General features: G+C 31.1%; 1 protein-coding gene and 1 long non-coding RNA gene across 14 annotated transcripts in view; one reads left to right on the top strand and one right to left on the bottom strand.

Moving 5' to 3' along the window:
* Positions 1-14,915, top strand: part of LOC143256934 (uncharacterized) — a 496,333-nt gene that overhangs the window by 157,437 nt on the left and 323,981 nt on the right. The window lies entirely within an intron of this gene.
* Positions 1-14,915, bottom strand: part of LOC143256929 (chromodomain-helicase-DNA-binding protein 7-like) — a 183,856-nt gene that overhangs the window by 70,008 nt on the left and 98,933 nt on the right. The window contains 2 exon segments of the mRNA XM_076514817.1: positions 5,431-5,520; positions 12,185-12,362. Of these exon segments, the coding sequence (XP_076370932.1) occupies positions 5,431-5,520; positions 12,185-12,362 (268 nt within the window).

Below are 14,915 nucleotides of genomic sequence, written 5' to 3'. Positions count from 1 at the left end.
TATAAAGATTCAAGAATAGGATTATCCAACTTGACATCAGTATCTAGAATAGAACAAACCAAACAGAGAGAAAGAGAGAAAAACAGAGCGAGAAAGTAGAACTAAGAAATATTATTCTTCAACAGTGAAGGTGACTACACCTGAGCCAAACACAGATTTTCTTCTTTTTGTATTACTATGAGAAAAGAAAATGTATTCCAAATTTAGTTTTCAAGTGAATATGAAACCCATCAAGAACATTCAGGACTAACAACATAAATGTGTTCATCAATAAGGACCAACAATTTTGCTCCAAGATGTCTCTACATACACAAGGTACACTGTCAGTAAGACTTTCAAGAAGTTAAATAATTTTTGATATTGGTGTAAAAATCTGCAGCAATTGTTTACCTTCAGAAATTTCATACTGAGCACAGTTAACAGCTCATGTAAGTTCTCCTGGTATATGCAAAATAATTCATTTGCAGGTATTTTCTTTCAGAAATTTATTTTATGACTAATGTGCCATAGGGCATAAGAGTGCCAAATGCACAATGCACCTACAACTGCAGTTTGGTTTTATTCTAAAATGACTAAAATGGTACAGCTTTAAGAACAACTAGTTTTTTAGACAAAAAATTATCTAGAAATAAAACCTTCAAATTTGCAAAAATATAGAATTAAGTTGTGTGTGGGGGGGTGACTTTGTCCTCCTGTCTTATAGAAAGAAAACTCCTAGTCACATAGAATTTGGAAGAATGGAAGACTCTGGATGAGTTGACACATGCTCCACATTGCATCAATTACATTTAAAACTTTGGCTGTCAACAACAGATGAATAGTTCCATAAGAAAACGTTATCAGTACTTCAGGTGTAAAAAATCTGCCTGAATTTAAAATGACTCTAATTCCATACATAAGTTCATCTAAAAATCTTATAAGACAAGTTAATTAAATTCTCTCTCTAATAAAAAAAAAAAAAAATTGAAAGATATACTTTTCCTATATTGAAAATCTGTTTCTGATAGGTACTTACCTCTACTCCCATAAAGAGTTATCCTCATTCAGTGCTGCTCTTTATATGCAAAACTTTTTTCCACATATCACAGGACTTCTGACTCCACTTCATTGAAAATGACTCATTGCAATTTGTCATGCTACAATCCTCATAAATAAGAGCATCACACACTCTCAATACTATTGTGACTCCATCTATTTAGTTCTACCAAAATAACACTTCAAGTTTTGGCAGAAAATGGAAGTACTGGTTTTAAGTGAGAAGGAAATGTGGAAAGTGTGAAAAGATGTAAGTACCTATCAGAAATATATTTTCAGTATGGAGAAATTACAACTTTCAATACAGTAGTATATTACCTCTTCTTACATAGATAGCTAAAATCCCACAATGAATGTGAGAAGATACTAGTGTAAGGGAAGAAAAGATGCATTCTTCTAAAACACCTGAAGCACACACCCTGACATGAGATAATCAAATTCAGAGATCTGACGTAGAAGACTGCACCACGTCTGAAGCTGGTACACACTTTCCCCTTGTGAGAAAGGTGAGGTAAATATGAGTAGAAAAACAGAGAAACATATTCAAGTGGTGTGTGATAAGAATAATGGAAGTGCCCCCAAGTGTAATGTAGCTAGGGCATAATAAATCACACTTGGTAAATCCACTACATCCCAAACCTATGCCATTGTGAACCAATATCCAATGGGGAAGATCGTACTGCTTTCACTTCATGTTCAAAAGCAAAAGAAGATCTCAAACCCCCTGGCTCTGGAATATGGCCCTTGTTAAGAATAGAAAATGATATACTAATTTGGGAGTTCAACATCCACTATCAAAAAGATATCTATCACAGAGAAATCAACTCCCTCAACTGTGAAATTGATCGAAGCCAGCTCAAATGCAATAACATCTTCAGAATAAGAAACACCAAAGAGCAGAAGAGAAAGAACAGTAACAAACCATAGTATCTCCTCAGTGAAGTATGACACAGACAATATAATGAGGGAAGAAGACAGACATCCATGAGGACTTATGATAATTGGCTCTACTCTAAATCCAAAACCTGGGGTGAACAACAATGTGACATTTCACTTATTTGGTTTCCAAATATTTTACTATAGAGCAAATCACATCATTTACATCATCAAAACACCACGACTTTGTTATGTATCGAATATTATTTCTATATTGATTTTTTATTTCATTAAACTATTCAGGAAGATGCCTCCCTGCTCCACTGCCCCTGCAGCTTGGAAATGGAAAGTGGTAAGGACACCCAAACTCCACTAAAAGTAAAGGCAAGTCTGGAGGAATATCAACACCTGAGAAAATGTAATGGGTAACCATAAAACCTTATTTTTAAAAGCAAAAATACCAGTTTATTCAATACAAGGCCTGGTAGGAATGGGGATATTCCCTTCTGTTTACCCCATGATGTCCATGGGTGTTACAGTCTGGGACAAGCATATTTATACACAATTCCATTGTGAGGGTAAACTTCAAGTTCTTGTTGTAGAACACCCCATCTCAACAATATCCCTTATGTGACCATCAAACATAATAACCTGATGTGGCTGAGCAGTTTAAATTTTAAAGATAAAATAAAACCTTGTCAGGAACCAATCAACACAGAGCAGGACCCAAAAAATGAGTTATGATGACAAAAAGGGAAATAAGGCCATTGAAAAAAATAAAAAATAATAAAAATAATTTATCCAGTCAAAGTCACACAGAAAACTGAAGACTAGATACAGGCAGAGGACAATAACCTGAAGAGGAAGAAATTATGATCCTATGCAAATAGTGACAGGTGAACATATTAGGAGTACTATGCCAAATGAAAAAGTTCCTCCAGTGAATGATGAGATGCAAAAGAAAAGGTAAGTTGCCAAATTTGATGAGAAGAGAGATGGAACAAAGTATGGAAGGACAACAAAAAGAGAGAAATAAGCCAATTGAATCAAATGCAGAACCCAATTGGTGAGGGTAGAATAAGAAAGATCATGGACAGAAAATGGTTGACAAGGGATAAAGAGGTGGGAACAACTAACCGAGCTGGAAACTGTGTAGGCATTATAACATCAAAGAGCATACACAGAATGTAGAAGTCTACCTGGATCAAACTGACAATTATGGTGGAATATGGAAGGAAGGGAAATCAGTGAAAAGGAGAAGAAAGAATGAGCAGGATAAGGGTGAAGAAATGTAGGATAATAAAGAGTACATGAAACATTAATGACAAATAAATCAGAGCTCTGATACCCACAGGCTAATAGGAAAAGGAAAGAAATTTTAAAGGGAAGGTGAAACAAGAAACATATGGAAAGTAGTTCAAATGCAGGCAAGGTGAGGCAATGGAGAACAACACTAAAATCCCAATCTGGAGAGGCATCCTCCATAGTGGCTGCCTCTCCAGAAGGATAAAACAAGGAGTTTAGGTGACAAAAACACCCTATGAGACCTGAAAAAGTAGAAGGTGTGAAAGAAAGCCACCCTATAACTAGAAATAGAGGAGAAAGAGCATCCCTGAAATAGTGGACCAATCAGCTGAAAACTCATGGCCCAGAGGCCAACTGTGGTAAATGTTCCATTTATACAGCAATATTCTTCCATGAAAAAAATGGTATATGGAACAGGCCAGAAACTAAGCTACACATCATGACAAGCCCAATTTTCTCACCAAGGACCAGATAATAAACAAGCATAAGAGAAGAAGACAGGAACAGTGGGGAGGCAGACAAAGTGGAGGTGTTAGTGTAGATGTATAAATGAAAGAAACTACAACTGAGCCAGCCAGTAAGAAGCAACCAGAAGGACTTGAAATGAAGGCAAAGAAGTATAATGGAAAAATTAACATATAGATGTTTATCTGTTTTATCCTGATTGAATGCAATAAGAATCAGGGTAAGAGGATGAGGGACTTGAAACATAAACAGAGGTAATTTGTGGTTGAAGGATATGGAAGAAGCATTGATGCCCCCCCCCCAAAGCAAAGCACCAGAAAACAAAAGAATCAAGAAACCACTCTGTTTTACAAATTTTATATGGAATAGAAATATAATGAATGAACAAATTGAAAGCACCCAGAACATATAAACACAATGAAATGGATATCTTGCAAATGGGCTCATAAAAGAAGATCCAATATACAAAAACACAGGAATCATGAATGGGCACTACTTTGGAGATTGAGATAAATAGTAACTTGGGAATTATTAGAATGAATCATTACCAGATGAAGTCTGTCCAAGTAGAGAAAATGATCCAAAGCACAATGTACAGTTAGAAGCTCCAGCGTTGATAAAAGATTTTTCTAATGCAAATTAAAACCTCAAAGTCTCCCTCATCCCTTGAGAGAAGTATACATAAAAATATGTAAATCCAGATAAGAAGGGGAAAGTGGGACAACCAACACAGATTAACGATTATGGTGAGAAGAAAGGTAATAAGAGCCTGAAAGTGATCCGGTGCAAGATTCCACTGGTCATGAAGAACCCAATGAAGAGCTTGCATATGAACAAGACCTAAGGGAAGAAGTATGGCTATGAAAGACCACATCCCCAAAAGCAATAGAACCTAGCAAGATGTAAGAGAGGGAACAGTAAGAAGGTGGTGAACTGAAAGCACAACTGAACAAAGTCAAAAAAAAGAAAAAAAGGAAGAAAGATTGGACCCAACAGAAGATGAATGTTGAAAAATATACCCAGATGGATCAGATATAGGGTAAGGCAGAGAAGAGACATCATTAATTTGATTAACCAGACCACCTGAGCCACTTTAGTCAGCAGCTGAAGAGTAAGATGGGTAGACACCAGTTCAGAACAAGCTGACAGCAGCCAGTCATCTATATAACAATTTAATGCACCCTGAAAGTATGAAGATGATGAGCTAAAGTTTGAACCACCCTGCAAAAAACATACAGGGCCATAGCAAGCCTGAAGGTGTATGCACAAAACTAATAACTCACCCTTCAATGGACAAACTCAAGATATGGTCACAAGTGCCAAGTCATCTGGATATGTAAGTAAGCATTTATGACATACATCTTTATCATCCATAAACCTGGAAAAAAAACCCATCATATGGTGAAAAACAATTCCATGGTAAAGCAGGAGAGATTGAGAAATTGGCTGGGGCAGAACAAATCTATGACAGGCTGCCAGTCTTCAGTTTCCTTAGGAACAATAAAGCAATGGGAGAAAGTTAATTTAATAATCACATCCACTTAAAACCATTTTTTAACACTTGGTTACACTAAAATATACAAATAACCTATGTTGCTAAAAATTAATGCTTAAACTCTGTTATTTTTTTATTATCAATTACAGTTAAACTTTATTAAAAGCTTCTGTATCTATCCTGAGGCAAATGTCAGAATATCACATTTAATAAATTAAGTACACTTTTTGTTAAAAAATACACTGCAAACTGACCTGGATGGTATTCCTGCTGCTACTAGCTGCCACAGCTCTCCAATCACTTCACATTTCAAATAATAGAGAAGTTTTACCCTCAGCAAAATCCTAAAAATATTGTAAATCAAAAGTGCTAGTGCCCTCTTTCTAGAATCTTAAAAATCAAATATGGCACAAAATAATGAAACATCAACTCAAAAACAAAACAACCAGAGTAACAAAAAATAACGAAAAGGTATAAACTCAGTGACACAACAAAACCAAAGCACCTTCTCAGTAATAACACAACAAGTACTGTGAAGAAAGCATTTAAAACTACAATACCAATTAATTCTACTTTAGAATGAAAAATGCTTTTTTCCAAATTATCTTTATTTTTTATACAGCACTTTGATTTTTGAGAAATAAAACATGTCTTGATTCTTCAGCTAAACATATCTTTCATATCTCTCCATTCCCACATGACAAAATGAATTAGTGTACTTGTATTTTGCTTATTTATCAAGCTTATTTATTTATTATTTTTAAACTAACAGCATACACAGAAGAATGTTACAGGTCACTGTGAGATATATGTAAAATCTTATAAAATACCAACAACTGCACAGGCACCTTTATTAATAAGCACATACCACTATGTAATATAAACTATACATAAATCTCTACATATGTTTTGAATATTTTTTGTTTAACTGTGTTTGTCAGAAATGAAATGTTTAGACAGAGACTAGTAATGTGGTTAACTCACACAAAACACCAACTGCAATACAGGCCTAATACACTAAATTTATGAATTTCATTATCATTAGGCTTATTATTTAATACTTTGATTCAAAGAGCTTTTAATGATTTTCTTAAAATATATTAGTAAAAAATATTACTATTTATACTGAAATTAGGATAATAATACAGGGAAAAAGATGTTCATCCTTCAAGAAAGCAGTTTTAAGCATAAAAGTTCCTAATCTAGCTTATTCATTTTTTACTAATTTCTTTAATCAGTGTTTGATCTATGTCCTGTGTTAGAAAATGAATATTTAGAATAAATAACCTTTTCTTCTGAATACACAATACAGTACAGTGATGAGTAATGAAAACAAATATAAATATGGACCAAAAATATGAAAAAAGCAAATCATAATGATGGTAATTCAGTTGTTTTGCTTCCCATTTTCATGTCAGAAACAAATATTTCTTCCCCTCTCAGTTTTCCTCATTCTTAAACAAATATCCAATATTAAAAACATTTTACTGATATTCACAGAGTTTCAAGGTCTTTTCAAGATACCTCAAGTTATAAGGTTTCTTGTAAAAAAATGTTAAGGATTTTGGTGATGATATATATTCAGAAATATAATTGTAGTGTTTTGTGTGCAATTCAAGGTATTTCATTAGATCACACATATTAAATACAAATTTCAGTGCATTTAAAATTCTAAATTTAAATATGAGTTTCAATTAAAGATGTAACTTTGTATAACTTGTTGAAATACTTACATAAATTCACATGCAGATTAAACAAGAAGTAATACCTATTTATTGATAACTCTATTCTGTGATTTGATTTCAATTTTCAAAAAATACTTGGCCAAGTTTATTCAGACAAACCATTTCTCCCCATACTTTTAATTATATGCCTTAATTTATTCATATGTACTGTGTATTACAACCAGTGCTTGCTAGATGGTATTGAAAATCTTGTTTATGTATATCTCCACCTGATTTGTTCGAAATTACTTATTAAAACACTGGTAAAAACCAATCCTATTCTTTACTATGGTAACTCTGAAATACAGAGACATAACATTTATCTAACAAGCATATTTTGTGCAAAGACATAATAGCAGATCATCAAAAAGCTTCTGTTTCATTAACACATAATCGAAGACTATCAAAAAGTGAAATAAAAACTTGACTTTTCTTTAGCTTATTTCTAAAAAAATTCATATAAGTGAAATCTTAAAGAATTCTGATATATAAAAGTATTTTTAGTCTTGAAATCAAATTTACTTTGCAAGTTCAATAGTCAATGTTTGAAAGGAAAATAGGCAAGAAATAAACATTACTTAAGAAATCTTATATTTTGCTCAAGAAAGTCTAGTGATGTTTAGTAATAATCTGCAAATTGTTTTAAAGATATGCACACATTATCAAAATCATAGTATAATTACTCTCATGGATGCCTTCATGGTTTTTGAGCTGGGTGAATCCAAACCAGCCCATATTGGTAGGATTAAAGCCCCACAAGGGGAAAAAAAAATGGCTCACACATTGTGAATCCATAAAGGGATTAGAGGCCAAATAATATGAATCTTCTGCCACAACCTGCAAAATGAAAAACAGTTCCCAAGCATTTTCTGATAAAAATACAAATGAATTAAAGGAGATAAAATGTCATATTACCATAAATGCTATTATTACTGGGCTCACCAACTATAAATAGAGCAGTAATGGACATTAAACACTTTTTTTTTTTTTGAACAATACCTAAATACATCAGAGAAAAATCTATATTCAACAACTAGGATGCTTGTTGCCAAATATAGATCTAATGAGTCAGAAGATTTAGTGGAAGAAATGAAACATCTAAAGGTCATCCACAATGTTAACCTTGGTGATACTGCATTAAATCCTTTAGATCTTCTAAACAAACTACATAACTTTAAGCTATATCCTATTTTCCCAAATTTTTATGCAGCTCTTTTCACTTTTTGCACATTCCAGTCACAGATGCAGATGTGGAATAAACATTTAGTAAGCTGAAACTGTTAAAACATTATCTGTGCTCAAGCACTGCCCATGGCTGACTGAAATATCTGGGAACCCTTGCAAATGATAACCAGATACTCCATACTTTGGATTCCAACAGAATCACTGATCACTTTGCCAAACAGTAGGCAAAGAAAGTACACTTTTAACAATAAAAATCATACAGTAAACATTTATCTTGCATAAAGAGAAGAAAACTATAAACCTGCTTTGCATTCAACCAGTTCTATCTTATTTTGCTATTAAATAACTAAAATGTTTAAGTGCAGTTTAGTATTGTTTTTGTATATTCACCAAAATAACCAAATACCAAACTTACTGTGGGAGAATTTTATTCTTCTTCATTCAATTTGTATATTTATTTAATAAAATTATTTAATCAGTGACTTTTGAGATTTCTTTCTCAGCAGGAAATGTGTTTGTGTGTTAGTGCATTTTTTAACAGTATGGTGACAGAATTCACAATCTATTTCTTTAGAAATTTCAGTCCATTTTCACCTGAAAATTTGATGAACTGTTATTAATAATGGCTTGGAGATATAATCAATGTGCTTGTTATATACAACAAATACAAAACATTTAACCTACATAATAGTGAGTGTGGTCACACCATGCTTTATTTCTTGAAATAGGAGTCATAAAAAGTAATTTCTCTAGATACAATAGTTTGACTACTGTCTACCTTTTATGATTTTAGTGAGAATGGTGCAAGGAAGCAAAACCTTGTAAGTATAGTGAATGTTGGTACAATAAGCCTAAAATAACGGTATAGTGTAGAATCACCTAGCCTAGAGACAAGTGCATAAAATGTATCACTAAAGTAAAAATATGGTTTCAATTTTATACTTAAACCATTTCTGAATTAAATTATTTTGCTGTTACATTACTAACACTTTTATTAAAAAAACTTTTTTAATCAATGGAAATTGTAAATTAAGAAATCAATTTTTCAGTTTTAGCATTTTATACTTTTAGGTTATACATTTGTTGCTAAGAGACATAAAACCATTGTTAGAAAATAGTTTTACCAAAATGCACTGACTTTTCTATATATTAAAGTTATTAATAAAACTGATTTTTAACAATAATTATTTTACAAATATGCCACAAATCCATTTCATGCATTATTTAAATTTTGAGTGGCTTACAAAGGAATTTACCAACATTTGACTACTTTGATTGCACTTTTCTGCCTTTTTTACTGAAAAAGCTTAATTTTGCAAAATTTATTTATTTCCGATAGATATGAAGTGTGAGGTTAGGGTATACAATGGGTGGGGAATAGTAGTACTTGCCCAGTATTTCTGACAGGTTATATGCTAGTGTATAATAAAATAACAATTACACATATATTGTGTTATAAAATAAGCCTAAGGTGTCATAATTACTTACACATTGCTCTATTTAATTAAGGCAAACTAGTGACTATTAAATTCATTCTAACAGTTTTTACAAATTCTCATAATATCATATCCACCTATAAAATCTATATTAAAAACATAATAGATTAGCAAGATACATAAGACATGTAAAATTATCAAGATGGTATGTAATAGTGCTTGCTTTTAATCCAAGATTTGATAAGTTAATCTAGTAACCCTGTCTCCATGGGCATCTTTTACTGAACATGTCCTAGTATTTTTAGTGAGTTATATTCACAATTCAATCAAACTACTTTTGTTTGTTATACCAATTAGTATACAATAAAATCATAGCTAAAAACCAACATATTAGTAGCATATAGTTTTAAATTTTTAATTTTATAAGCCACTATAAAAAAAAAATCCTGAATTTCCCCTAGTGTGAGAAATGTGACACTTTTATTCTCTCAGCATTTCGTCTTCTCTATTTAATCATCTCTTCCTAATTTAATGTAAATTACTCATTATGATATTATCATTGTTCAGGTGTAGTATAATTTTCATAGCCTCAATCTTGTTTGGTTATAGTGCCATCAAATAAAAAATTAGACCCTTTTGCCATGCCCACCTGTCACATCCTCGTTCTTACAAAGTGCTAATAGTTCTCTCTGACATTTAATACTATATTGTTTATATAACCAATAGAAAACCAAGGTTTTATCTCTCATCCGACATATTATATTACACTGTTTTCTGTACAGAGAAATGTCTATTTCACTTCCAGTTCAAAATTTATTTCCATGGGAAATATATCAACAAGATTAACAGAAATTTTAACAGCTTTTCATAAAGTTAAAAAGCAAAAAAAATTATAACACTTATTGGATGTTGTCTATTTTATGCATGTTATTATTATGTTTTATTATTTATTATACTACTACCATTGTACTAAAAAAAAAGTAGGCTTAAGTGTCACTGAAAGTCAATACCAAAACAAAACAAAAGCCAAGTTAAGTACTTTATTTTCTGTTTTTTTTCTTATGTATTCCTTATTTATTATGCAAGTAATTAAAATGTACAAACAGGAAACTCTTTGGGTTAGTTAGGGTTATAGTGTGTAATATAGATCTTTTTACAATGGAACTTGTGATGTGTGTGTGTGTGTCCAAACCTTGGATCTCAGAAATTACAACACTGATTACTACCAATCATAATTGATGAATATCTTTATAACTAGGCAGTATTTTTATATCTGAGTAATAAATAAAACACCTGAAATTTCCACAAGAATTACATATTTCAGATATAACCAATAAACATTACAAAAAGAAGTAAGTTTTAAATATAAACAAATTTAAAGTATTTGTTTAGTGAAAATCTAATGAGTGTTGCAACAGAAAAGCATGGCACTATCACCAACAATTATATCTACAAAGAAATACTTCAATAAAATCTACTGTGTGATATGATGCTGTGGTGATGGCTCATTTTTAAGATTGCTGCAAGTAATAATAGTATAATAAAGATTTTAAATGAGGCATACATGTTAGAAGCTTCTGGGTAATATAATTTGACAGCATAATGTGAGCTACATGTCCCCCAAGTGATTTGCAACTCATAATGGCATGAATAGTAGTTAGACATGGTTCAAAGGGCAAGCAATAAAAGAATAACATTTAAGTATAAACAGATGCATACTGGTATGAATTTAAAATACTCAAGAAAGTAAGAAATGGTAATTTAGATTTAATTTTATTTCTTCTTTTGGTGATTACAAGGCTGGTCAAATTGAAAAAAAGTAGTTGTGGTAAAGGTGCTTTCTGTTACTTGCTTTCAATACCCAGCAGTTAATGACTTTCCAGTGCTTCATCTTATTAATTAATTGTTGGTTATTGCCTGCAGAAATGTCTTACACAATAAAATTTAAGGCCATGGTTCAAAGTAAGAAATGGGAATAACAAAAAATGGCTATTCATATCAACATCACGCTGGCTGTTGTAATGGTGCAGGTCATCGTTTTAATTGCATTTCTTCACACAGAGTGGCAGAATACTCTGAGATATATAAAACGTATGTTGTGTTGTAGAAAATGTATTTATTTTTGTTGTAGTGTATGAATGTGGTGTCATCTATGAATGTACTTAACTTGTGTGAAAATAATATATGCTCAATAACATCAACAATATAGGGTGGAGTGGTTATGAATTTCCCACTGATTTGCCCCTTGTTCCAAATTATAGTCTTACAAGGTCTTGTTGAGATTGGCTCAGAAACCTGGGAGAAATTAGATAATGGACAAACACACAGATTTTTGTGCTTTATATGTGTAGATTACATGTGAGAACAAAATAAATAGGGTTTAATACTTTCAAATGTTCTTTAATTTAAGAGTAACAGCAATCATTTTAAAATCTGTTTACTTCAATAGAGCTAATTACTTCACTGTTACTATAAACTGTACTAAATCTAATTTGATATATTTAATAACTAATTTTAATTATGAGGAATAGCTCAGTTATTAATACATTTCTCAAAAATATATAAATCAACTTACTAATTTTCTATAACAACTTTAAAACTATTTCAAATCTATAAGATTATATATAATACACACATTTCATAAACATTAAACAGAATCTTACTTGTTAGCATTTTGTTGAAGATGTCTTCTGTAGCCTGTGTCAATAAGCAAGAATTGAGGATTATACTTTTCATTTGGAGCCCAAACTGTCACAATATCATTTGGAGTACTTGGTGACACTTTTCTGTCCTTCCTAAGCTTCCTTCTCATTTTGCCCTTTGACACAGGAGCTGAGAGACCTGAAGAAATAAATATAAATTCTGTTCCAGAGAGAATGATGATAAAAATTTGTTTCATACTCAAAGACAAAACAATACAATAGCTGTTCTTATTCAAAAGTACTGATTATAAATGTTAAGATCATTAAAAGTTGGTTTATTTATCACTTCTAGCTTGTCTCAGTATACCTACCTAATATAATTCTGCATCCTGAAACAAGACATGATCCTTGTACTTTCACCATTGAAAAAGAACAATGAGCAAATTAACTCTCTTGATATGGGTAGGTAAAAGTACACACCACATCTTCATACAGAGTTGCAATTAATGTTTGATTAAACTACTTTACTGCCAATGTAAACAAATAAATTTTACACAAAAACAGTTAATAAATTAAGTTTTGATACTGTACTAGTTTTCAATTTCCATCTGTCTGAGTAATGTGACATTTGTTTGCCCCAACTTGCATATTTCCTACTTCTTTATCACTCCTGTATAATGTATTGTATTAATTCATTATAGTATAAATATTACTAAAGAATAGTCTAATTTTTTAAGTCTTAAAATATCTTTTTATGAAGTTATGCACAAGAAAACAAACCCACTTGCCATAACCTTTTATCACATCTTCTCTTTCACAAACTGCAAATAATTCTCCCTCACATTTGTTGTTGCATCTTTTATAACCAGATAAAAAAATTTTAATTTATGGAATGATGTGTAATGCTACCTTGTTCTTAGTAGAAAGTTTTACTTATTTCAATTATAAATTCAAAATTGCTAATAATATCTTTATAAAGGACTAGGGTTATTTTGTCAGAGTGTCAATAACAAAAATCAAGACACCAAACATAAATACTAAATGTATTTTTATGTAAATTTTATATTTATTGTTATAAAAGTAATTAAAATGTAAAAATTAGAAACGTATTTGGTCATAAAAAGTTCAATAATTAAAACAAAGGATTTCAAGATATGCTTATGAGTAGCTTGTTATTACACCATTCAATATTGTAACTTGAGCTACATGTTTTCCCTGTGATTTACAATTTGTATTTAAGAATTATTACCCTGACACAGAGCAAAGGTCAATATCAAAAAATAAACTTAAATAAATACAGACATAAACTGTTACAAGCTTTAGCTATTTAGGGAAAATATTAGTAATTTTCTGTTATAATATGCAAACATTCTAAAAATAAGTGAATTAAATATTTATTTCACCTTTTCACAATGAGTCACAGATCAAAGGCCATATCATTGTATTTGTTGGCTTGCATCAAACATTTTGTTGTACTACTACTTTATAAATTTATGTTAATAAGTTTGAAATCAAATTGTAGATTATTATTCAAACTTTAATATTATATATGGATTAATTTCTTAATTTAAATATATTAAATTAAGAATATATTTAAATATATTTTAAATATTAAAAGTCCACACCTAAATATAGATTTTAGTGAGACATGTATGTTAAATGCAGCACTGTTTAAAATTATATGTTTGTGATGTCAAAATGCTGAATCTATAGTTTTGTACATATTAAAAACTCAAATTACAAGCTAGAATATAAAATAAGAGCACGATATCTTTTTATTTTGCTGAGATATTGCTTATGTACTGAATCAAATACAGTAGCCCTGTTCACCTCTTTCCATTTTTGGAAACAGTCCCTTCTATACACTTACTTGAATATAAAACATATGAATAACCAATTGACAGTTCAGAATTTCCCCTAGTGGTTTTCTCAGTCATTATAATCAGTGAAAAGGCTATCACATTCTTTCAAACAAAGATTTCAAGAAGGTAGTTTGCATCTTTAGTCTGCTTAAAGTTTTGCATTTTTTAAAAACATAAATACATCTTAATTACCAAGTGTAATAAATTATAATGGAATTCTATGGTATCAGTATAGTTATTTATGATCTTTTGGTTTTTCAACAATATGTATAAAACCTAAAAAAAATTGTTTTTCGATATCTTCCACATACGAAATTTTAAAAGGCTTATCATCCTATGTCCAGCAGCAACCTAGTTCGAAGGCCGTAGCTGGAAGATGTAATTGTTTGCTTTAGTTCTTTATTTACTATTCTATATTTTAAGAAAAATAAGTTTAATAATTTGTAAATAGTAATAACCTATATACATATATAGTGTACGATAATTGAAATGTGACTGTATATTACAAAATACTAGTCCACTAAAACATAGTCCAAGATAGGGAGGACTAAAGGTCAGTTTTATATTACAGAATACGTAACATAGACACATGTTTTAGGAACAAGAATGTGAATGGGTAAGAGATTGTGGGGGTGTTCAAGTTTGATGTCAGGTTATTAATTAATACAGGTATACAGGAGTTCCTTTGTACTGGTTCAACTTTGGTTTGAGTTCTTTTGTACATGGGATGGACTTCTTTGATTTTGCATTTGTTTCCCTACTCAGTATGTTGGTGTTTTCTACTGTTATGTTGTACTTATTTGATTTGCAGTATTCAAAATGTGTAAAGGTTTTTCTTTTATGTTCTCTGAAACTGGTTCCCATTTTTCTGCTTGTTCTTCTAACAGAGA

The sequence above is a fragment of the Tachypleus tridentatus genome, chromosome 7 (assembly GCF_004210375.1).
Source record: "Tachypleus tridentatus isolate NWPU-2018 chromosome 7, ASM421037v1, whole genome shotgun sequence".
In the NCBI taxonomy this organism is placed as follows: domain Eukaryota; kingdom Metazoa; phylum Arthropoda; class Merostomata; order Xiphosura; family Limulidae; genus Tachypleus; species Tachypleus tridentatus.
The sequence above is the reverse complement of the archived record's forward strand: the minus strand, read 5'-3'. Positions and strand labels throughout refer to the sequence as shown.